Source organism: Aulostomus chinensis, chromosome 22 (genome assembly GCF_037954235.1).
Source record: "Aulostomus chinensis isolate RoL2024-O1b breed Wild chromosome 22, RoL_Achi_v1.0, whole genome shotgun sequence".
In the NCBI taxonomy this organism is placed as follows: domain Eukaryota; kingdom Metazoa; phylum Chordata; class Actinopteri; order Syngnathiformes; family Aulostomidae; genus Aulostomus; species Aulostomus chinensis.
Genome location: NC_141341.1, coordinates 9999090 through 10024470, shown reverse-complemented (window position 1 = coordinate 10024470; position 25381 = coordinate 9999090). Strand labels below are relative to the sequence as shown.

General features: G+C 40.8%; 3 protein-coding genes and 1 long non-coding RNA gene across 5 annotated transcripts; 1 reads left to right on the top strand and 3 right to left on the bottom strand.

The window, feature by feature from the left end:
- Positions 1 to 1792: 1792 nt before the first annotated feature.
- Positions 1793 to 13340, bottom strand: rprd2a (regulation of nuclear pre-mRNA domain containing 2a). The gene is made up of 10 exons (XM_086194059.1): positions 12882 to 13340; positions 7777 to 7906; positions 7390 to 7541; positions 7125 to 7177; positions 6473 to 6599; positions 6191 to 6366; positions 5301 to 5643; positions 4170 to 4367; positions 3759 to 3941; positions 1793 to 3653 (listed from the first exon to the last, which is right to left on the bottom strand). The coding sequence occupies exons 1-10, from the start codon at positions 13054 to 13056 to the stop codon at positions 1798 to 1800; spliced, it is 3393 nt and encodes a 1130-aa protein (XP_086050185.1). The 5' UTR covers positions 13057 to 13340; the 3' UTR covers positions 1793 to 1797.
- LOC147240704 (uncharacterized) lies at positions 12436 to 13256 on the top strand. The gene is made up of 3 exons (XR_015111335.1): positions 12436 to 12620; positions 12790 to 12858; positions 13011 to 13256. It is a non-coding gene; the product is annotated as an uncharacterized LOC147240704 (long non-coding RNA).
- Positions 13341 to 14020: 680 nt separating the features above from the next.
- On the bottom strand, positions 14021 to 20197 carry ciarta (circadian associated repressor of transcription a). Of its 2 annotated transcripts, XM_086194062.1 has the most exons (6): positions 19939 to 20192; positions 17449 to 17800; positions 17293 to 17368; positions 17124 to 17202; positions 16883 to 17036; positions 14024 to 16164 (listed from the first exon to the last, which is right to left on the bottom strand). In XM_086194062.1, the coding sequence occupies exons 2-6, from the start codon at positions 17797 to 17799 to the stop codon at positions 15811 to 15813; spliced, it is 1014 nt and encodes a 337-aa protein (XP_086050188.1). In that variant the 5' UTR covers position 17800; positions 19939 to 20192; the 3' UTR covers positions 14024 to 15810. The 2 variants fall into 2 exon arrangements, with proteins under 2 accessions (XP_086050187.1, XP_086050188.1); XM_086194061.1 differs by having other exon boundaries at positions 14021 to 16164; positions 17124 to 17368; positions 19939 to 20197.
- A 2301-nt stretch (positions 20198 to 22498) lies between these two features.
- Positions 22499 to 23696, bottom strand: mrps21 (mitochondrial ribosomal protein S21). Its single transcript, XM_086193027.1, has 2 exons — positions 23544 to 23696; positions 22499 to 23004 (listed from the first exon to the last, which is right to left on the bottom strand). The coding sequence occupies exons 1-2, from the start codon at positions 23624 to 23626 to the stop codon at positions 22824 to 22826; spliced, it is 264 nt and encodes an 87-aa protein (XP_086049153.1). The 5' UTR covers positions 23627 to 23696; the 3' UTR covers positions 22499 to 22823.
- Positions 23697 to 25381: the final 1685 nt, after the last annotated feature.

Sequence of the window (25381 nt, the reverse complement as noted above, 5' to 3'; positions counted from 1 at the left end):
TCTTCTACTCTTAAGGATACTTTGGACCAATTTAAGACAGGATTGGAAGGAGAAGTTGACTTGTCAGCTGCTTTTACTAATTCACAAGCTCTGCAGGTTCATCCAAAATTACACTCCAATCAGTTTATTTGAAATGATTGCGATGAGCCCAAACAAATCACCTGCATGTCACCAATTGCTTCTTGGCCAGTTAGAAAGTTACAAGTTTGTTTGGATAGCAAAAGCAGTGATAACCAGCTACATTCTTTAGGTTAAGGAGCTTCAAGGGAATCTTAGGTCACTGGAGGAAGCAGAATTGCTGTCCTGGGTGCTTTTCAAAATAAAATGCAATGAGAACAAGGCCATAAGCGCTTCTTGGCTTATGAGTTGATCAAATAAACACACTGGTATTAAGCAAAAACAATGTCCACACAGGTTGACACCTCAGGGTGAACATTCTCTTTTTTCACTTTATTATGTATAAATTATACTAATTCATTTACAAAGCTTTCTGATCACAAATGTTAAGATTTTAGAAGATTTAACCCAGAGATTTACTTTCATTTAAATTGCCACATCTACTTTGCAGAAACAGGAAGCATCTTATTACGATATTAAAACCCACATGGATTAGGATAAGTGGCTGGAGTTGTAACCTTTGAGAGTCACTGGCACGCTCGCTCATCTCAATGCTTGAGAAAGACCATGTTTCATTTTCGGTTTGCTCAATTGCTGAGTGTGGCTGATGGCAGAGGGGAAACATGGGGTTCAGAGGAAAGAAGAAAACAACACCTTTTTTCAAACTCAAATTTTTATTAGTCAGTACAATTCAAATGTAACTGAGAGTCCGAGTATCTTCATTCCCCTCCAAAAATGCACTGCTTCTGCGACGGAGTTGGAGGCTGAAAGAAATCTCACACCTTTGTGTGCATCTACGTGGGCTTGTGCCGCTCTCTTTCACGGACCTTAGCGAGACGTAAGACGCGCACTGGTGAGGAAAGCATCGCTTCACAAATATATTTGGAGTTGGAACAGTGAAAAATAATTGACCGATACGCTAACTAGGATTGCAGGAACAGAAATTCTATAACAATGTTTGTTGTTGATTTTTTTTTTCCTTTTTCTTTTTTTAAATTTTACTCCAAAAGAGAAATTTAAATTGAGGTTTTTACCAAAAGCTACTGGAAAACTGCTGATATGGAAGAGAAGCAGTCAAAACTGCTCACTAGAAAATTAATTGAAAGCAGAAACTTTGCACCAACTACATTTTGTTATTCTTAGCAAAAATAACTATCTTCGAACAAAACGAGGAACGGCCTGCGACTAGTTGACTTAAACTTGACCACAAGCGCGCGCGCACACACACACACACACACACACACACGATCTGAGTTTTATCAAGCTGATGATCAGTTACATATTTACTGTAAAGTTTCAATTGAGTAAATAACCAAAAAAAGTGAATCATATATTTATATTTATATATATATATCCACCTCTTATTTTCTTTAATCTTCTGTCTTCACGGCTCTGCCTGGCAGCGTTCTCAGAGCATCCGGTTTCTCTTACATCTCGTGGTGGTGTGTCTTAGTTTCCTGCCTCTCCTCAACCTTTCCTTTTATTCTTCCTTATTTCTTGGATTTCCACTTTTCTTCCGGCAGCTTTTGTTTTCATGATTCATTCTTCCGCCAATGCCCACCTCAGTCTCACCTCAGTATTTTATGCCTCTTTATGCCCTTTCCTCATTTCTCAGTTCAGTCCAGCCCCTGCCTTCATGACTTCCACAGTGATTTGACGAGTTCAGAGCAACTTGTCCAGTCAGTACCGTGGTGGTAGGAAGGGTCTTTTCGGAGGAAACATTGGACCCCCTCCTCTCGGACCTGGATGTTTGCCTCTTAATCGTGGATCTGGCCCAGGGAACCGGGGAAATGGGGCACGCAGGGGCCCTCTGGGAGGGTGGTGGTGTGGTGGGGGAGGAGGCCGATGCAGAGGCCGATGCGGGGGCCGATGCGGGGGCCCATGCAGAGGTGCATGTGAAGGCCCATGTGGAGGTCGGTGCAGAGGCCCATGTGGAGGTCGTTGCAGAGGTCGTTGTGGAGGACCATGGGGGGGTCGTTGTGGAGGACCATGGGGGGGTCGTTGTGGAGGCCTAAGGCCAGGGTGACGAATTTCAAGATGAGGTGGTGGTCTCCTAGGCCCAAAGTGAGGGTGAGGAGGGCTCTGCCTTTGGTAGTCATGGGTGTAATAAGGGTCTTCTGAGGGTGAGAGAGGGGGAGTGAGGCGTCCTCTAATTCTGGGGTAGTTGGGTGGAGGGGTGCCTGGCTGGTGGTATGGATCATCTGGGTGGGACAAGCGATCGTCTGGAAAGTGAAGGGTGTCATGACCATGAAGCTCATCGTGGTAATGATCAAGGTCTTCCTGATACCCTAAGTTGTCCATGCGAGGGTGTAGATCCACATGGTGATGGCGACTGAGGTCATATTGTGGATCCTCTGGATGAAACACTGACTTGTGTCCATGTTCGTGGACCACCATCCCACTAATGACACTCCTACCCACCTCCCCAATGTCTGTTCTGGGCACTGGCTGCTGCCCTGGGAGCCTCATTGTACTACTGACTGCGGACGCATTGTTGCCAAAGCATTCAGGAGGAGGCGGTAATTCAGGGACAGGAGGAAGGCCTTCTGTGTAGAAACCAGAGGATAGGGTGGCTCCTTGTTGGGCGGCCACCTCTTGAGGTTCCTGACTTTGCTCTGCTTGGTATGGATAATGTGCAGATTTTGTGTTTTCACTGGCCCCTCCAGCCCTTGTCATATTGTAGCCTGTGTGTTGCTGAAAGCCCCCCTCTGGGTAAGTTTCACCATACCAACCCCTGTCACTGCCTTGAAAGCCCTCAACTGTCTGTGAGCCGCTGACATTGCCTGGGGGTCTTTCTCCAGGCACAGGACCTCCACTTTGTGTAGACATCGTCTGGTAGTGTGCAACAGCTGTGGCAACTCCATGCTCAGACCTGTCCTGGTTACTGTAGGAGTATTGCTGGTAGACCTGTCCATTCTGAGCAACACCTAGCTGCAAGTGGGCCTGAGGCAGAGGAATCTCAAGGTTCAGTTGAGTACTATTTTGTAAGGGAATGGGAGCTGGTTTTACAGTTTCTGCGATAGATGATGGATGCGTGCTAGAAGGGGTCGGAATCCCCGCTGGCTTGTCCATCATCTCATCTTGAGTTGGGGTGCCTCCACCCTCATCCCGCACTGGTGTCCCATCCTGGGTATCTGCTCCTGTAACCGGGCTCAGGTTCTCTCCTCCAGCAGCCGGGTTACTGGAGAATCCAAAGTCAAAGTTGCTGAAAGCAGGGTTATGATGCAGAAAACTGTGAATTTTAGATTCTAAACTCTCTGGCTTCTCAGGTTCTTGTTCTTTTGCCAAATCCATGTCTCTGTGGAGAGCTTGCACCAAGGCAGAGGCTGGGTTGGTCTGAGGGGGCATTTGAGAATTTGTGTTCTGCCTTACACTGGACCTGGATGAGGAAGGCACGTACGCAACTGTGGGAACAGACACATTCTGAGAGGGCACTGCCGATGCAGATGTGGATAAGGGGGAGGGAGGAATCTTGCCTGTATTGGAGGAGTCTGAGGAGACATTTGGAGTTGGGCTGCTCAGAAGAGAAGTAGCACCTGATAGAAAAAATGCAGGGATATAAAAAGATGTTTTAAGAAATATATATGATATAAAACATGTATAAAGTTGTTTAAAAAAGAAAAATATCTCATGATTCTCACCATCAGAACTGCCTTGGCCCTGGACTTTGGACAGAGCACTGAGGAGGTCTGCAGGACTCACATCCACCTTTGAAAGCAGGTTGACCAGAGAACTTGCATCCTGAGGGGCCACAGAGGCAGCAGGCATGGTCTCCACCGAGGAGCCAGTAGCGTCAGCCACATGATGACTCTCCACTGATGGTCCTGCAAAAAGGGTTTTTGTGGAGTAAAAAGACTACATCTGTACAAATACATTTTGAGTTAAAAAGAAAGATCTACACACAGATAAATGCTTTAAGTAGACATTTATCATTTATCAATTGATGATTATATTCCTGCAAAAACCCCAACCCTCACATGACCTTATAATAAGCAAATGTAAGCATGCTAACACTTTGGTTGTATTATTTTTGTCTACATCAGGTTGCTCACCTGTTGTCTTCATGACTGAACTTAAACTGTTGAGGATGGACCCAATTTTGCCCAGGTCAACTCCATCCAAATTTGCTGCAGGAGCTGCTACAGGTGGAGCGGCATGCGGGACAGGCTGCACTGCTGCTACTGATGGCTTGGCGTTAGCACTGACTGGAAGGGATACCTTAGACTGGGCGGGACACTCCAGCTTCTCCACTGAGGGTGAAAATGTAGCTGTGAGAGGTGTGTTTCAATTTTTGGCATCTAATATTGGGTATCTGCCAAGTCAACAAGTCAGACCCACTTACTTACATTTCCAGAGAAGACAAGTAAAGTTGATTTAGTGCCAGCGACCTTTTGGCAAATACACTATCTAATCCAAGTTGTGAAGGCTCTGGTTTAAATTTATCACATTGATAAGAGACACGTCAATTGTGAAATTTAGATGGGGATCATATTAGTCGCAAGAAGCTAGCAGCAATCTGTCTAGTCTCATTATACCACTTTGTTGCTCAAGAGGCAGTAGTGTAAGATTAAGGAGCTGGAGCTTATCACCAGACAACAGTGAGCCCAAAGAACCCAGTACTTGTACTCTTGGGGTCACTCATCAAAACTCTGCACCAGTAGGGTAATTGAGATGATATCCAAGCCCCTGTGAGATCCATACTGAAGCATTGTGAGGGAGCAGCCCATGCTAAAACAGTATTTCCATGTGTCTTACAATAAGGGTGGATCAACCAAATTTCCTGATCATATGCTGCCCCCTATGGATTTGACGAATATGAAGTCTTAGCCTGTTGAGATCAGCCACAAATGGTACCTTCAAAATAACTATTTGGCCAATTACTGATACTAATACCACTATCTTTGAGAGAATTTTGTTTTGGTGTTTATTCATTTTCCTTTTGTGCCACAGAAACAAAGAAACCTTCACTGAGAAAAAAATAAGAGAAGTGCTTTAATCACAATAACATCTGATGACCATATGGAACTTCTTTTGATTTAACCCTAAATTCAATAACTAACCTATTTCATTTAATGTTGCTCATTTTTATTATGTGCACATATTTTCCAGCAGGAACCCAGAGAAATTAATAATATCTTGTAATAATGCAAGTTGAAACTCCCAATTTCCTTGCCAGTGCTTACCTATAATATTCGCACTGTCCATTTCTTCCTCAGAAAGATCCATGTCCTCCACTTCACGGTTATCATTGTCCCCAAGACTAACAATGTGTTTGGGGGATCCTCCAGGGGAAGACAGAGGACTCGGGGCTGGAGGTTCTGCATCATCATCCATAGCGGAGCCATCAAGATCTGGATCAGGGTTGGCCAGTTCCAGATCGTGGAATGGGGACTCTGAGCCTGTTGGTGATGGTGCGTCTGCTGAGGGTGACGGAATCGGTGATTCGTCCAGGTCTGGTAAGGTGGCCTTCAAATTGTCCAGCTTGCGCTTCAGGTTTGACACCCGGTTAGCAAATGTCTGGTAAGCCTAGAGAGCAAATGTAGTCATGCATCAATAAAAGCATAATAAAATTCACCCTGAATAAAATGTTTTTATATGTATGTTTGTTACACTCCATATTAATTTCTTTATCGTTTTTCTTCAAGCACTTAACTGGGGTTGACCGACAATGAATTTTCAATGACATGAAAACCATAATATTAACACTGGGCTGAGCCTTCTTCTTTTCTGATTCTCCTTTGTCACCAAGCATTATTTTGACATTGAGGCACCAAATTTTTCATATCTGTTCTGCATGTATAAACCACTCTAATGTTGTTCATTATGGCAAGAGGAATGACTAAGAACATGATCATTTCCAGGTTGGGCTTACACGCAGCACTGTAATTGCAGTATTTGTATCAGTCAGTAGCAGAGGACTCTAACCCTCATAGTTGCAAAAATGTGAATTAGCTATGATGTCATCGCATAAAAATGTTAGATTGAAAAAGTAGGTTTTTGATTGTTTTAAAAACATAGGACAAAATAAGGTTGTCTGAAACTGGAAGATGTACTTGACTACAAACTCACTTACATTAGCAACGATCTTGACCTCATTGTACTGCATCTCATAGAAGATATCTGCATTGCTTAGGGCTTCCAGGAGAGGAGGTCCCACTTTGTTTTGTTTGTCAAAGAATTTAACAAATTCTTGTAACTGTGCGCTTCCTTCCTCAAAGTCCTTGGAGAATTTCTTTCCTCCTGCCTTATCTGAAAGTGTCAAGGATGTAGAGATAGTTGCATTTAAGAGTTTGTATGAAAACAAAACAGAAATCAAATGTTGTGTTGTATTGTAGAAAAGGATGCAATCCTGCACCTTTGAGTTTCTTGAGGGCTTCAGAACTGCAGATGTCAACCCTCATAGCAGCCAACTGCTTTTCTCTCAAGTCCACTTCCTCCAGAGACCTCTTGTATTTGCAGAGTAAGTCCAGTAGTGCCTGAGGCTAGAAGATGTAAAAGAAACGTTCAGTCACATCGGCAGGCCAACAGGGACAGGATATCTGAATTGCAAATAACATTTTTGATACTGTAGCACCAAAAAAGGCTAAAAATTGCTCCAAATAAACTGTATTTAATGATTATTGTGTGATTAAGTGTCTAGATCAGAGGTTTTCAGAGTGTGAGGGGGGCCTCACCAGGGGGCTCCAGATAGTTTAAGGCTCAGTGGAGTTGGAAAAACATGAGGACATCATATAGAACAACATACGTATATAATCTGGTTAAGAATATGTATGGTGAAGAGATACGAAAGTTTTGGGGGAATTTTCCTCCTTCTAGAGTCAGAGATTAATAAATGACCCAGGACAGAGTGTTTCTGTGTCGTGTACTCTGAAGTTGTGGAAAACTAATATGAGGCAAGCTTGGCTAAATAATTAACTGTTTCAAACAACTAAGCTTTGTCAAAGGGACACCCTATCATATCAGACTTTGAAAATCTGCTGCACAAATTAATTCAAAATCTGTCTTACCACAAACTCTGCAACAATCTTGGACCGGAGATCTGCCTTAGACTCAACTGGAGCTTTTAAAAATAAAAAGATAGACAGCAAATTAATGACAATCTGCAATAAATTTACATATTAGTATTGAGTGTTTTCCAATGAGTAGGCACAGCAAGGATAAAAATGAAATAATATGTTGTAATTCATAACACTAAAAATGAATGCAAATCCTGAGGGTGAAATGCAATTCAAGACAAGATGATGAAGCCAAATAAAAAGCTGACACACTTACTTTTTTGCTCCACAGGTGTCTCAGGAGGGGACTCCTCTTTGACTAAGCTATTCCTAAGCTCAGTGATGAGTGCCCCCGAATACACACTCCTCTCCTCCCAGATGGACAGTATCCTCTCCACTGACTTTGACACCTTGGCGTCGCCGTCACAGCTGGGTGAGACAGAAGAAATAATAAGAACAAGGCAGACTTGAGATTCACGTAATGTGCTTTTTTATGTTTTAGGCAATTCTTTAAATTTATAGAATGAAGGGAAGGACAAATAAAGGAAGAAAGAAAGGGACAGAGAAGCAAATGTAAAAAGGAAGTGGAGGTATAAGATATTATCAATGCCACTATACGTCACACAAGAACCTTCAAGTATGATGGAGTAATTTTTCTCCCTACTTGATTTGTAAGAAGGCCTCGGGGAGCACATCGGCAAATGCTGTGCGGTACACAATGGCATTTCTCCTTTTACAGTTCTGAATGACATCGTTGGCGAGGTAAAACAGGTTGAGCTTGTGCGAGGAATCCGCTGTTAAAGCAAAGAGAGACAGTAATGTGAGTTTGACCGGGATGAATGCTGCAGTTCAGCTGGGGAGGGAAAAATGTCAGACACTCGTTGCTGATGGCCGGAACCTAGAGATTATTTTATTAATTTTGTAACATCAATTATGAGCAATTACATAAAACTGTTTCATCAAACTACGAGAACCCTGTAAAACTCAGTGAATTCACTTGTTTCTGTGAAAACAACGAATGACAAGCATGTCAGTCAGAACATGAGTGGCGCACACAAGCACGTGCGCAATCACACACACACACGCACACACACACACACACACACCCCTTTAGCGTGTTGCACGATCAAGTAAATGAAATCACAATTTGACAAATGACAAGGATTTAAATTTTACACCAAGATGGAAAAAAAACATGATAAATGAAGCTTGTGATAAATCTGTTTTGGTACAAGAATCAAGACAAATTTGTACTTTCTACAAAAGTTGGTCGCCAGTAATACAAAGGTGGCCTACATGTGATGACTAGGCAATGATCCAAGCTGAGTACTGAGCTCTGAATTAATTGGGTCATCTCTATAATCATCAGTGAGCCAAAGTAATGAAGGCAGAGAGGGATCGATGAAGAACCATACAAATCAATGGGGAACCCAGATTAATTTAACACACTACCAGTCAAAAGTTTGGACACACCTTTTCATTCAATGTTTTTTCTTTATTTTTACTACTTTCTACATTGTAGATGCATACTGAAGACATCAAATATATGAAGCAAAATATATGGAGTTATGTTACAAAGTTTTTTTTTTAAATAACTCTAAAAATGATTTATTTTTTAGATTCCTCAAAGTAGCCACACTCTTTGCTTTGTTGACAGCACTGCAAACCCTTGGCCTTCTCTAAATGAGCTTCATGAAATGGTTTTCCCTTCATAGGTTCGCCTTGTCAGGGTTCACTTGTGGTCTTTCTTGCCTTGTTAATGGGGTTGGGACCATCAGTTGTGCTGTGCAGAAGTCAGGTTGGTACACAGCTAACAATTCTATTTGACAACTGTTAATATTCATATTATGGCAAGAACCAATCAACTAAGTAAAGAGAAATGACAGTCTATCATTCTCTGAGAACTGAAGGTCAGTCAGTCCAAAATTGCAAAAACTTAAAATGTGTCCCTAAGTACAGTCGCAAAAAACATCAAATGTTACAATGAAACTGGCTCACATGAGGACCTCCCCAGGAAAGGAAGACCAAGAGTCTCCTCTGCTGCTAAAAATAAATTCATCAGAGTCACCAGTCTCAGAAATCACAAGTTAACAGCACCTCAGATTAGAGCCCAGACAGAGTTCTAGTAGCAGACACATCTCTACATCAACTGTTCAGAGGAGATGGTCGAATAGCTGCTAAAAAAACCACTACTGAGGAAAAGTAACAAGCAGAGGAGATTTGTTTGGGCCAAGAAACACAAGGAATGGACATTAGACTAGTGGAAATCTGGGCTTTGTTCTGATGAGTCCGAATTTGAGATCTTGGGTTCCACCCGCCGTGTCTTTGTGCGATGCAGAAAAGGTGAAGGGATGGTCTCTACAAGCATGGCTCCCACCGTGAAGCATGGAGGAGGCAGTGTGATGGTGTGGGGGGGCTTTGCTGGTGACACTGTTGGGGATTTATTCAAAATTGAAGGCACACTGAACCAGCATGGATGGAGATGGACAACAGTGTGAAGGCAAAAGGGCAACAAGTGCTCAGCATCTCTGGGAACTCCTTCAAGACTATCGGAAAAACATTTCAGGTGCTGACCTCATGAAGCTCACCGAGAGAATGCCAAGAGTGTGCAAAGCAGTAACCAAAGCAAAGGGTGGCTATTTTGAAGAATCTAAAATATAAATCATGTCTCGAGTTATTTCACACCTTTTTCTTTACTACATAATTCCATGTGTCCATTCATAGTTTTGATGCCTTCAGCAAGAATCTACAATGTAAATATGAAAAAAACCTTAAATGAGAAGGTGTGTCCAATTTTTGACTGGTAGTGTAAATGACAAACACCACAATAAAACCTTTATCTAGGGATACAACTACCAAATATTTGCATTGGTTAATCTGCAGACTCTTTTTTCACAAGTGATGTCAAATGAATTTTTTTAGTCAGTAAAATTTGAAAAAACACTCCATACAATTTCCCAGAGCCCTGACAACAGTCCAGTCTCAACAGGAATTAAGTAGCTCTACATTCAAGACAACCACCACTGACAGAGTGTTTGGTTAGTAACTAGTCAAGTTTTTCCATTGTTCAACTGCAACTGTTCATGGAAAGACAGCAGCTGCCTTTGGTGTCATTCAAACCATTTAATACTGCCGACAATAAGATGCTGAAGCTCTGCTGAAGACAACAAATCAACAGTCTTTCCCACTTATGTACATTTTGCTATTTCATACAAAAGTGATGTCCAACTTTGACAGAATACTGTAATGACCTCATCCAACAATATGTAAACACAGCTAAGAATTGAAGCTTATGTTACTTGACAATTTTTCAAAAGGCGATGGAAAACAATTTTGGCACAGTGAAATGCAAGAGAGCTGTAAGATGAACAGATTAAAAACTGAGAATCTTATTCAACATCAATTCATTTTAAAGTGAGGTGCCAGATAAAAAAAAAATTCTCTTGCCTCAATAACTCTCACTCAAAACATTAGGAGTTGCAACTTTTTAACAAGATAATCAAGCAGCTGCCAGACTCCAGTTTCAATTGGATTTAAAAGTTCACTTAGACTACAAATTATCTAATTGCATCCTTTTAAATGTGAGGACATGCAGTTTTTACCAGTATTTTAGTAAACTATAGTTCATATAAATGGAAAAATAGGAGTGTCTCACTCAATATAACCCTGTTCCATTGCAACAGCTACGTCAATAGTAAACCCAACTCGAATCTTCCCAATCTGGCATCTCCTCTCTAAATTACTGCAGAGATGTTGAATTATACCATACTCAATGAATCCAAACATACTTAATGAATGCAAGCGAGTAAATATGTAACATTTATCTTGCAAGCCTTGCTATGAACCGTTGACCAAAAACTGTGGTCTCGTGTCTCCTTTCTCTGTCGACAAATTCCCACCACACCACAAGTTAACAATCAACCAGCGTTGCAATTAAAAAAACGACTTTGAAAATGTTCACGCTGAAGTCACATGACCACCCTCGAAGACTAAGAATAATAAAAAATTTCTTTGAATATAGAAACAGCAACCAGTCAAAAAAAAAAAAAAGCTTTTGAAAAATGCTACCGAAGGAGCAGGATTTTCCCATTCAATTTGTCACAACACCTGCTTCAACACAAACACCAGACGAACCAGGAATTTTAAAAACCAAAAAAGGATCAATGAACCCCTATTCATAATCAAAAATCAATGACAAGCTGCTGTACATCAAGTAAGCATGGCTTCTAAAACCATGGGCTTCTTGTCACTGTTGACTTAGTTGTCACTTTACATCAAATAGCAGATTAAGTTAGGTTGAAAACATTTTTTTTTATGTTGAATAATTTAATCATTTCAGGGGTTTGTCATCCACTCATTTGACAGCTATCTTATTCAAAAGAAAGTATTGAAGACTCCTGTCCATCAAAATTTGGAAAACTCCAAACAGAATATTTTCAGTGTTTTTTATCCAGGCCTCGACAAGACAAGATAATACTTTATAGCACATTCACACAAAACTCTAGCTGTCACATCTTGTAACAAAGGCTCAAACCGGAAGCCTGTTGCTTTCATTCATAGCCCATTATCTCATTTGTAGCATTCTAATGCTAGCTTTTTTGCCAGCACTTTGTACTTAAGATAAATACCAGTGAGAAAATAAACAAAAAGAAAAGCTTTGCATGAGAAATAAACACACCTCGATATGTATTAAGGGACTTAGGGGGTCCAAATGGAAAAACCAGATGCCCCAGTTGGAGATTTAAAGGATTTTCCTTGGTCCAGTTCCTCACCCTCTCCAGGCATTGCCTCCTTTGGGGAGGTAATAGTATTACATTTGATCATCAACAATTGTCCAACCAAGGCCCCCACGAATACAGTGTTATAAAGACAATGCCATTCTGAAACTTGGGACTGATAAGTAAAGGTAGACTGAATATAAACATAAATGCTGAAGTGAGGGACCAGTCAACATAACTATTTTTGATAGTTTCAAGGATCTTCTGTTGCCCACTTAGATAAGCAAACAAAGCCCAACCAGAGCAGAAACTCTCATTCATCGCTTCAGGGCACAATCAATTTTTATGCCACACAAAGAACAAAGAGAAGAAAAACAGAATAAAACCAATTTCTGAAAAAAGGAGCAAATGGATCTCACTCATTTCTAAATAAAGAACCTTTTGTCATATTAACCTTTCCACCACATCCAACATCTACATAAAAAGTCTTGCTGATTACAATCACAGTAAATGTTACTTCTCAAACGTGTGTATGCTAGAGTAAACCTGCTCAAAAAATTGGGAAGTTCCCTTTTTTAACATTGTTAATACATCAGGGGGAAATAACTGTCATTCTTCCAGGGCACCTGTGACAGAAACACAACGGTTTTAACTTTGCCCAATAATGCAAACCCCATTTCAACAGACTTACAAGTTGCCACTCACACTATAATGTACGTATACTTATTCATCCATCTGCGGACGATGCGAAATCCTGAGTCTACTGAGACTTTTCATCAGCATTGCAAGAGTATCCATTTTGAATCTGTCTGGTTAGCAATTCAGTGACGTTTCTCATCCAACAGGTGTTAGCTGGTGATTTGCTAAACTGAATAGAGCCAAAGGACTCTTGAGATAAAAAAAAAACACTTTTAAGTACATCTGGGCAACATTTACTCTTTAATGGCATATAAAACAAGAAAACTGGAATCGAATTTCCTCATATCACCGACCATCTGAAGCACCAGTAATGGGGTATCAATGTAACGGTAAGTTACGTAACGGTACTTACATTTCTTCAAACACTTGATCCAGTGTCGCACTATCAGGCTGTGGTACTTCTTATTTTCGATACACCACGTTGACAGACCTTGAATTGAATCCATGGTGTTCGTTACATTTAGAAACTTTCTCTCTACAGTAGAATCAAACGGGCCGCCAGAAGCGCCCACTGCTCCCGCTGCCATCGCTGGAGGAACCTTAACCAAGCCGGAGCCAACCGAGGGTAACCGGGGCTAGCACATAGCTAGCTAGCTTAACGTAGAACAGACTTGACCGCACTCAGCAGCCGCTCAGCTGCCATTGTAAACGAATAAAAGCACAAATATCGCAGGTATATGTACGTGTCTAGAAACTATTCAAAACAGGGTTCTGTATTAAAGAAAAGCGTGAGTATCCTTGGACATTACAGGCTAAAACTTAGCGCCCTACGACATCCTGGAGGAGTGTTTACTCGCTGCTCGTGGGGTGATGAAGAACACTTCCGCAAACACAACGGCCTTGTGGCGCCACCCAGCGCCTCGGAAGACGATTTTGTTTGCGCCACCTGCTGCACGTTATTGTCAACAGGGAGTTCACTCGTACGCGTTATGTTATTTTTCTTAAATTGAACCCTCAGTACAACAATTAATTGGAAAAAAACTAAATTCTAACTCTTACTCACATAAAAAGGACGCCATATTCTGACTACTCTGACAACTAAGCTGATAAGTAGACTAAGCTATTACTGATATAATATATGTACAATTTGTGATGCTTTTAATTACTCAAAGTATACATTCTCATTTAAAAAATGTATCTGATAAAACTGTTTTTGCAAATGCATAAAGGAGGTTACATTTTCAGGTAGCACATCGCTCTCACAGCACAAAATTAAATGTAATTTATTCATCGTGCAACCTCAGAATAGAAAAAGATACAACGGCAGATTAAACTGTCCTGTTATTTTTCAATCACTACGCATAACACATAATTCATTATTTAAATTGACAATTTAAAGTAGCTTCTACTAAGGATATTATTTTTAGATTGTCATTGGTTGTTTTCCTCTCTCTTTGTCAGGGGGATTACAAAAAACTACCAAGGGAATTTTCTAACAATTCCCAGTGTGGTTGAGAAAAACATGACATTTAGGGGACAGGTTTTGTTTATGTGAAATACTTACGCCTTGTATTTAACCAAGGAAAAAATACTCTTTGAGACTTCAGATGTTGTTCCAGAAATCAGAATAAGGCATTTGATGAATACTCATAAGTTTAATATAAAAAATATGTGCATTTATCAATAAACAGTGGCAAAGAAGAATAGCCGCATCCTAGCAGGAAACAAACAAAAGACTCTCAAATAACATTTTACTCCCTTTCTCTTTTTTCATGAAGGAAAGATGTGAAATGCCACACATACCCGGACATTTTGAATACCCAAACAACTGACAACACAACACTACAACGTTTGTACAATTTCCATTTTAAATAACATATATAAGTGCCAGTGAAAATGGCACTGAGGAATAACTACACAGCAGCACATTTGGTTTGCAATGTCATGTGTGTTTGACAGTTTTTTTTTTGAAATAATCTTTTGTGAGACCAATTAGACTCTTAGTCAAATTTGTGTATATGTATTTCATATAAACAAGGCTGACTGGTGACAATCCACCAGAGATGAAAGGCCATTCAACATGAATGATATTTACTTTTAAAAAATGGTGGTTAAAAAAAAAAAAACTTTCAGAAAGAATAGTTCTCTTCTCTACGATATCCCACATTTCATAATCAGTAAAGCACTTTGAGTGATTCTGACATTAATAACTACAACAGGTCCATTTTCATGGTACTCAGTTCTCAACTGGATCAAGCTGATATAAATACTAAGTGTCGTGACCGTTCACTTATTCAACCCCTCCCATCAATTGTGTGAACATGGAAGATACAACTAAAGCATGAGAAATACTTTTATTCTCTAAGCTGCAACTATTGGCTCCGTTAGTCTGCTGTCAGAATTGTCTTCTTCCTCTCATGCAGACCATTAATAAATAATTCTTAAGTGTTGATCGATGTGTAGCGTTTCCTCATTGTCATACAAAGTGCAACTCTTTTGGTGTACACAGGATCAAATGCCGTTCACCAGCTACATATTTTAAATAAGCAAACGTGGAAAATTCATGTTTTCATAAAAAAGGTTAAATCTCTCTGCACAAAACAAGATCACTCGCAAGCTACCTAAAAGGAAGATTTAGGATCTGGCTGCATTTTAACGAACACTCAAAGAAATTGTGTTTTTAAAGTGCTGAACAATAAAGAAGCAGTGACTGTGATAAGATGTTGATTATAGAGCAAAACTATGTTTGGCACTTTCTGGCTGTAGCTACATGCCTCTTGCAGCGCGTTACAATCGCCCCAGTAGCAAAGAATATGTCTGGCGAAATGGCTTTTAAATAATCTGTGTTTTTCATCCATTTTCAATACCGCTTATCTGCCCATCTGTGTTTTTCATTGGAAGATTATTTGTAAGGATAACAAGGCAGCAACTGATTGTTCCCTGACCAAAAGAAAAATGCTCGAGGAAACTGCTGTTCTTCACTTAGTAGCATGAAATCTAGCAGTTTGGGCTGCTTTCAATGATATTGAAAAATATAAAACACAGGATTTTCTAACATTTTACCTTAAAAAAAAATAAATTAAAAAAAAAAAAAGCTCAAAATATACAAGTCAAGGTAAAACAGTGCAAAACCTCTCGTGTAATCAAAAGCGCCACACTGAGTATTTAGGGGTTAATGAATGTTTCTGTAAGTCTCCTCCTCCTTTTCTGGTTTTTGCCTCACAGCATTTACAGACTGCCTCAACGTCCAGAGTCATGTTAATATGTAGGAGCCCGGCCTCCCTCACTCGTGACTGGCAGGCTGCAGCAACTCCATGTGGTAGCAAGTTTAGCTAACCCAGCTAACATGAGTCAGCAGAAGTAACGTCAGCACTGGAGGTTACTGAGCGGTTTTGTGCAGCTGAGTTGCCGCAATGGAAGAGTGGTGCATTTTTAGGCTGTGTTTCTTTCTGGATACATAAATGTGATAACCTGCTCAAAGTTTCAGCACTGTTTGTAAACTCATGTTCATCTGCCCAGCAATCCTCAGGTTCATCCTCGGGAGTTTTCCGTTTCCTAGTTGCTCCAGTTAAACGCGTAGAAACAGGTTCAAGTGTCATCACAGGCTTGTAGCTCTCGTGTCCTCCTTGTTGATGGATTTCTGTGGGTGGGTCTTTGCCAGATTGGTCAGGGTCAGACCAGGCCAGCTTTCGTTTCTGAAATGGGAGGGTTAAATCAAAATCAACAACCTGAATAAACTTTTAACAAATCACAGGAACATCTAGCCCAAAGAGTTTAATCCTGCAGTACCAGCTTTTCTTTTTAAGGTATGCGTTTATGTCGCTTCCAGATCTAGAAGTGAAGACAACTCCGAATTGGATTAAACCGGCAGAGTCGGTTTTTATTGGCCAGCAGAGGGCGACTGCACTGTCCAAAACCAGGTCAGACCATTATTGATCCATGGGAGTTTTTGAGCTCATGGTCAACACAGCTTGATGTTTACTTTGGCACTTATATAAAGGGTTGAGGGTGTGGCCACTTTGTGTGTTCAAGCATGTTTATCAGTAGCCAAAATTAGCACGTGGTTGGCTAACGCTAGCTTTGCTCAGGTTCCTTTTATAAGTGTTCATACACAGTGTTCTCAGCCAGGTCCACCCCTCCTTCCCTTCACACTCATCCTCGTACTGTGGCCTCTGGGCTCCAAAAGGTTAAGATGGTCCTGATGGCTGTCCACGTCTTTATGCAGTCTACGACATGCTCTTGTGTAAGCACTGTCACATGGTAATAACATTGCCTCATCTGATATTGCAGCATCGGAGTTGCTCCTCCGACATCGTATTTCACATCAGGGTGGGGGTAAGGGACAGGGGGTGAGGTATAGGAACAAAACCGACACAGCGATGTCACAACTTGCCAATCATTTATGACGCTCACCTTAACTGGCATGTGGCGCTGACTTTGGCACCAGTGTGGTGACATTCTGGGAGTGATGGACTGGATTACTGTAACTCTGGGCTCAAGGGCCACATGAGGGAACCACAGTTTGAGCATCCCCTCTATCTGCAGTAGGTTGTGGAGGTATTTCTCTCTGTGAGGGAAAAGTGAGTGAGATGAATACATGTTCATAGCAACACTGGGTACTAGTGGCAATGATAATAGTCCTAATTTGTCTTACCCCATTTCAGGCTTCTGCAGAATTCCCAGAATCCTCTGCAGTCTATCCAAGGCAACACTCTGCTGGAAGCTGGTTAATCCTGCAAAATCAAAAAGATACAGACTAAACATCAAATAATGGAGACTTGAGAGGAGGTGAGAGTCCTGTTTGATACTCCTCCACCACATACCTTTGTCAAATCTCCCAGCCTTAAGTCCTTGTAGAAGATGTAGCAACGGACAGATAAACCTGTGCAAATCTGCGCACTGGAAAAACAAGGGACCATGGTGTTACTTCTGGAACCAAATTAAGCAGACAAATGATTTCTCTTAAAATGGTCACCAACCTTCTTGGCAAAGGCCAGATCTCCCGGTGTAGCTGATGACAGTTTGACTGTGTCGGCGCCCAGAGAAGGCGCCAAGTCAGGGTGCTTTGTTCTGCCAGTACATTGTTGAGGCTGATCATTCTTAGCACCCAAGTACAACTTATCCGAATGACCAGGGAAGGCAAGATAACTTCCGGACAGTCTTAATCCTTCATGGATGGAGAAGGACTTGCTCGTTCCATGATCACCCTCTCCTTCAGAAGAGACGTCAGCTTCATCCTCAGTCTGTTCATTCTCGCTGTGGTGAAGGCTTGGAGTGGAGGGGAGTGAATCAGAAGATGGCCACTTGGAAGAAGTGCCCAATGAATTCATCCTTGGAGACAATGAGAGAGAAAAGAAGAATGAAAAAGAGCACCAGGAGACAGAAACAATGCTGTTGAGCTGCTGTAATACAGAAAAATATATCTCCACACAGAACCAGTTCCACAAGTTCACATACATCAATCATAAAAACTGGATACTGCAAAACAGGAAAAACTAATTGAGCAAATATCTCAGTAATGATAATGAGTATAGGGGGTACTCTTGAAGTTACTTCAACAGAAGAAAGTAGCACAGAAAATGAATAATTATCATATGAATATTATATACATAAAATAAAAGCTATTGTAATGATCGATCAGTCAAAAGGCCTTTGTCATGGCAGCCTGGTCATAATGAAATCAATTAACACCACCAGTGTCTAGCCTGAAAGGTCAAGCTCCGATGTGAAGAGGGCGTACAGGGCTGAGAAAGTTTCTCATCTAAATGCAACCCTTTACGTGTCAGCCAGGAAAGGCACAGCCGAAATTAATTACATTAATCATGGTTATTTTCTACAAATCATTTACGGGGACATCTCATTAATTACACATGTGCTTCACATGAAATGACCAGACCAAATGTCGACTGTGAAAAGGGTCTATCATTAATATCCCGGTTATCATTATTATTCTGGCAGCTAAGCTATGTTCCCCCATCATTCAAACTTTTTGTGACGTGGTTTTAATAACTTAAGTAATCAATCAATTCGGTGAAACTTCAACACACCTCTTTTGTGCTAAGTTCTTAAAAAAAGAAGTTTTCATTCAACTGTGACCTGACTCAGTTTCAGAGCTCCTCACAGGGAACTGATTATCCTTTTGTCTTTAGAGCATTTTTATGATTTTAATAGTTTTTTCAATTTTCTTTGGCTAATTTTCAGATTTGTCCCTCTTTTCATTAATCATATATAGGGTACATTATATTAAATCAATATCTCGATATCAGATCAGACACCATATAAGGAGCAGGAGCCCCCCCCCCCCCCCCCCAAGAAGTGAGGAAAGAAAGAACAGCTATAACTCCAAATACAGAGGGAGAACATCCTACCATACTCTTCTTAGCTTCTTGAAGCTTATTTGACTTCTGTAACATAAGATTCTGAGCTCTCTATGAGCTGAGTGATGGTGTCCTACATCAGCCCACTATGGTCGACCATGTTCACAACAGTCTTTTTCCACGTGCGTTGTTTAAAAAGAAGACAGGCTTCTGATTGACATGTGCACGAGGCGAGGCATAATGAAACATTTGAACGAGGAAATAATATCGTATGCAGGACTGCATTTGAAGCCTCCAAGAGACAGCTCTCTGGATGGATTAAATAACAACCCACCTACAAATCACACATGCCACGCGTGACTATGCTATGACGAGAGTTTGCGCCTGCAAGGCTTCTTGTCAAAAAGTTGAATTGTGCACTTTCCCTTGAACATGACGCATCCCGACATGCGAGTGAAAGCCAGAGCTGCACACACTCTCCCGGGCTGATGTTGTCTACGCAGCAATCAAGAACCTGCTCTGTTATATATCGTGTCATGGATGATCAAAAAGAGGGCTGGACTAAATCTGACACTACGATATTTATTAAAAAACCTCCACATTGATATTGTGACGCTTAGGATACTTGTTCTTACTCAAATATAAACAATTCTACATAAATTATTAATAATGTGAATGCTCTCTGTAAATGCGACTGAAACTATTTAAATTTCCCGTGTGGTATACATAAAGTATTCTTATTCTAATATATTCTTATTATTCTTATATAATGGTTAAGCAAGGAAAAAGTCTGGTAAATTCAGAATCACTTTTTCTGTAAAACAGCCTGTAAAACCAGGAAAAAAATGAAAACGCTTGTATCACATCCGAAATCTATGACTGATAATCGAATTTGATAACCCTATCAGAACAACATTAAGACCTGCCGTATCTTAAACCCGCATTTATGAAGGAATTGAAACTGAACTCTCTCTGACGTTTGGGTCCAGGCAGACGTAAGGTTTCATAAGCAGTGACGCCCAGATAAGGTAGAAAATATTTCAATTAATTGGGAATATTACAAAAATGGCAATCATTTACTACTGTCACGTTACAGCCGCCGAAGCCAACTTTACACAGAGACGCAGAAATGTCACTGAAGGGAGCTCTCACCTCTCGACAGCAGACGTGGTTTCACAAAAACAAATAAAGAGTTCTCGTTATCCCTCGAAAAGATGAACTCTAGATTAAAACAAAAAACAACAACAAACGTATCTCAACCAAGCTGGGGGATGTGGGCAGAGACGCGTCCGCGCTGCGTCTGGACTCGACTTTCCTCGCCGCTCAGCTTACCTAACCCCTCTCAAGTAGACGTTTTCCCCGCCAGTACCAGGTTTCTCCAAGCTGACCATCAAGTACTCACAGTCCCCCAACTGACGATACACGTGCGGAACAGTTCCAGCACCTCCATTGGCTGTGGAGCGGCTCGCGCCTCTCCCGTTGGTCCGGGGGTCTAACCAATCAGCGACGAGCGCTACGCTGATTGGCTGATAATTGTGTTGGCCCATCGCGTCCCCGACGCTCGCACGTGTTGGTAGTGTGGCTGGGGAACGAGGCGAACCGCACGAGGCAGCTGCTGGCATCTTGCAGGGGTGAAAATACCAGTATATATAACATGTAGCCTGGGTTAGCATTAGCAGCGACATTGTATAACTAGAGGCGTGGCTTGTCTTTTCAGCCAAGTAACATTATATGGTATTTATTCGAAGTCACTTGGGCACATGACATAGAAGCTATTGGAAACAAACATTTATTGTGCATTAAAATATTCTTTTCAACGAATACATCAGTTACTATACACGTATGCAAGTGAGAGACGTGGAAGTAAAAGCATAGCCAGATTTTTAAGTCACAATGCTCATATTTTTGAATTATTTTTCAACACGTGAAAATGTTTTAAATAAATTAAGGAATACAGCACTTCTTATTGCTCTAGAACCTTCTGTTTTCTCCACACTGTTGTAGATGGGTCATCCAAGATTATGCGGTATGGCATCATAGGCCTATTAGAGTTAGAGACAGAAAGCTTAGCCTTACATAATAAGATTGTTGGACATCCATGGGTGAATCACCCATTTTGTATGTAAATATGTATTGCTGATACATGCTGTGGGTGGTACCAATTACCTAACTGTCCCAAACTGACAAGCGAATGTTGCCATTAATGCTGGTACAATCACAATAATTATCAAAGGGCAGGTAAAAAGTATGGCAAATGAAATAAAAAGGGAGGGGCAGTGCACGCTCTTCGTGAGCAAAAGGATGTTGCCACAATACAGGGTGTGGATGTGTCTGAGCCAGGCGCTAAAACATCTTTGAAGGGATAAGAAGTTATTATTTGCATGAACGCTCACGTCTCTGAACAATCTGCACTGAGCTCCTACACCCAGTAAAACTTTATAAATGGTATAAACTTCTTTTTTTTTTTCAGACTTGTCAGAGGCCCCTTGGTAGCTTATGAAATCTGTTCCTGTAGTTTATGGGGATCTTTGTTTTTATTGCAGTATCATTAACGCGAACAATACAGGACAATGATATTGGCAGGTAAAAATAACAACAGCAGGTAAAAGCTGCATGAGCAGAGGCGGAGCAGACAATTTTCCCAGACTAGATTTAGAATGCAGGTAGAGTACTGGAGTGGCTGTCCTTGCCTCAAGATGTAACTTGTTCCCACATACCTGATTTATAACTTTTGGCCAAATTAAACTAAACTGTGGGTCCAAGTTACATTTTGTGGACACAAAATTTAGTCTTTCTCTCTCTATGGTCACTCCAGGCCACCGTACATGACTGTAGCTTGGGAATTACAGTTTGCTGAACAGTTTTAGTCAATGTCAGCAGTATACAGTGGTTTGATGAGGAACTCTGAGAACTTTTGTGCAGTTTCAAGCATATGATGCAAGACTGGTGATATGACCGTCTAATAGAATTATTCCAACTACTGCAATATCCTCTTTCATCAGGGATGTGAAGACTTGAGAGTTTGCATGTATGCATGTTGGGAGTAAGCCAATAAAAACATTGACACATTTCACAATGACACAAACTGCGTAACCAAAAAAATGGAACATTACATACACCCTTTGCCCATAAGTAACATGGACTTTGCTATAATTCAAGATTAAAAAAGTTGATTTAAAAGCCTGGTTTGTGAACAAAAATATCCAAAATCCCATCTCCACAGCAGTCTTAATATGTCGCTTCACTGGAGCGACAGATCCCACTCAGATTTGGCTTTTAATGCATTTACAATGGACTGAAGGGAATTTGGGATGCACTGCCAATACATAAAATTATTTGACTACACTGTTTGTGAAACCTACACCTGTTTGGCGTCTTTGCCATTGATTCTTATGGGCTGCAGTGAATGAATGAGAAAGGTGTGAGGGGCAGTCAAAGAGTAAAATCACAGCCATTTACCTCACAGCTCCCCCACTTCCGATAACTCCACCCACTCAGGACAGGATATAAACATGACCTAGCAACATCTCATGTGCGCCTGCTGTGATGAAACCACAGGGTCCTACATCTGTGTGCGGCGAATGTATCTCGGTCATAGGAGACATCACCAGCCCATAAACACCCCACAGCAGTGACCTCTGATCCATTTACAGAATTTGTCATACAAACACAAGCTCCATATTGGATTCTGGAGCCAATGAAGGCACTCACAACTACTTTGATGAAGAAAATGTTCAATTTAATATCCACACAAATGTGTTAGAATGTTGCAGGTAAACCACATAAAAGGTTTTAGATTCTTTTACTATGAAGATGGTGTACAGAGAACAAAATGAAGGAAGACATTTCTTTTTTTCAGATTTTGTGGCATAAAAACACTGCCTTCCTTTTCCATTTTACTGTCTGACATGACAACGCAGATAACATTTTACTCAGTATGACTTTCTTCACATGATCTTTCCTCTTTCCTCCCATTATGTTCAGGCCACTATACTGACTGATTTGTCAACAATCCATAATAACACCCTCTGTGTCCACTAAGATCCAAGCCAGGGATCCTCCCTGTTGACCCTGCCGAGGAAGAAGATTTTCCTGGTGAGTTCAGTGTTGTAGATGCGTTTGCACATCTCAAAGTTCTTCCGCTGTCGCTGGCGGCAGGGCTTCTCATAGTAGCGCTTGCGCATCACTGCTTCAAATATCTTTTCCCGGACCAGGATGCTGGAATTGTTGGATAAACAGAATACATAGATTGGACCAGGGTTACATTCCAGATTTTCTGTTTAGTCAAAAAAAATTCTGGCCTCATGGCCAAATTCAAAGCAATATCTATGTGGGAGAAAACCTTTAACATGATATCACAAGCACATAACAATAAAACTCATATTAATTATAATAATTACCTGTTAAAGTAGTCACATAACAGTTACATATAAATAAACGGATCTTATTTTACGTTTGAAATGCAGAGTAATAAATTATCATTGACGAAAGAACACTCTAAATAATAGTGACATAGATTGTCAGCAAGCGTTGCATGCAAATGTTTCACATCTTTGGTGAAGCGTTGACGTTATTCTTATAAATATAAATATAAAACTGCCACTGCGCAGCCGCAGCTTAGTGACATTGAGCGGAAGAAGGCTAGGTTAGCTACCATTAGCTTGTCAAACCGCGAATCCCAGAACAACACATTTTATCTAATTAAGTAATAATATTATGTAAATATACATATATTTATATATAAAAACACGTCTGACCTGTTTAATTTGTTAAAAGCCATCTCAACTTTGCCATCACGGACCATCACTGTCCGCGACACGAAGCGAAGATGCGAGGCCATTGTACGTCTGGTGCTCACGGAAATGCAAGCCGTGTAGAAACACCCGATTATACATGTTTCCGGGTAACAGTAGGAATCCTCAATCAGTCAACGCTAGGTGACGCTCCTACCGTTTATGTTGGAAAGGATTCTTCTAACTTGGCATGTCTATTTATAGAGTTGCTGTTATTAATATCAGCAACAACAACAACAGAAATGAATTCCTCATCATCTTTTTAACACTGCTTGAGCAAATTGTATATGTTTGAATTATCAAAAAAGCTGATGTTTTGGTTTTCCTTTACTGATCATTTTCATTCCCAATACAACTGGAACATTGCTATTCCTCCTATCTTTTACTGCTTTATCTCCTCTACATTAGAAAATTTCATGAAAATTATTAGAAAATTTCATAAATATTTGTTTTATCAGTTGCAACAGAATGTAAATCAGCGGATCTCAGATTGGGGGTTGAGGCTCACTGGTGGGGACCAGAGCTGTTGAGTTTGAGAACCACTTCTAGGGACACTTGTTGAAAGTACATCTGTAGTCATGGCAACAGGATTAGAGGTGTGCAGTGTTATCCTTTCATCGGGGCCATTCTCCTCTGCTTCATCTCCTCTGTGGCCTGCTGATGTCCTCGGCAACTTTCCATTTAAGGTCAGCCAGCGGCGAATGCTTGCTTGGATCTTTTTGCATTAAAATGTATTTGTCCTCTCTTTGTATAAAATACAAGCTGAGGTTAATTCCCATATTCCTGTAACTCTATAGCGTACTGTATCTGCATGGTGCCACAGGGTGGAACGCTGAGAACATAGATAACATCATGGCTCCTTTTGTTGGGTGAATACACTGCATCGTGTTTCCGGAGACATCCTTTCTGTTTCAGACCTGATGAAATATTCTTGGCAGTGTGCAAGTATGTGAGAGAGAGAGCCAGTGGGAGAAAGAAAGAAGAAAAAGAAAGGCTATAATCTGGAGACTTTAAACTGAAAAGTTCCATTAATAGGTTGTATTCCACTGGGGGAACAAAATGTATACCTTAAGATAATCTATCTCTTTCATAAATTCATTTATTTTGTCTTGATGACTTAATCTATGTCTTAAGATGTGTGTCTGACAAGTATTTCTGTTTGATTGTGAGGTATGTGTTCCACATGCACTGCGAAATCAATTTTCTCCATCAATTACAATGATGTCCTGTTCAGAAGAAGCTGTGGAGTTGAAAAAACTTTTTTTTTAACATCATATCATGACCAGTTGTGATGAGGAGAGTCAGAAGTCTAAAGTCTCAAAAGTTCCCATGCCACACAGTAAAGCTCGGTTTACATTGACTTGTTCGGTCTATGCGGACCAAGTGCTGTAGGTGAGCATTATATTTGTGCGCTGGTGTGGCTGTAAGGTGGGGCTCGCAGTTTGTGTCATGTTCTCTAGCATAATAATTTCAGTTTCAATGTGTAACTAAATGGAGGAGTGACTCCCTTTGACCTGTCACACAAGTCTGGCAAAAACACTGCAGGGCCCTAAGTCAAATAGCTCCACCCAATCAAACTTTCTGCTTATCTCCTAAGTTTCAGCTCAGACATGATTTAATACACCACACACAAACAATGATCCTGCTTTGTTCTGATTTGAAAATTTTGTCGAGGTGTCCCAAGGGCAGTAACTGTGAGCATTTGAGTTTTACGGAGTTCAGGTGTTTGGTTGCCATGCTATTAAATCTAGATGATTATGTAATATTTCCTCGCCTTCAATTTATCTGTGTGTTTGTCCACT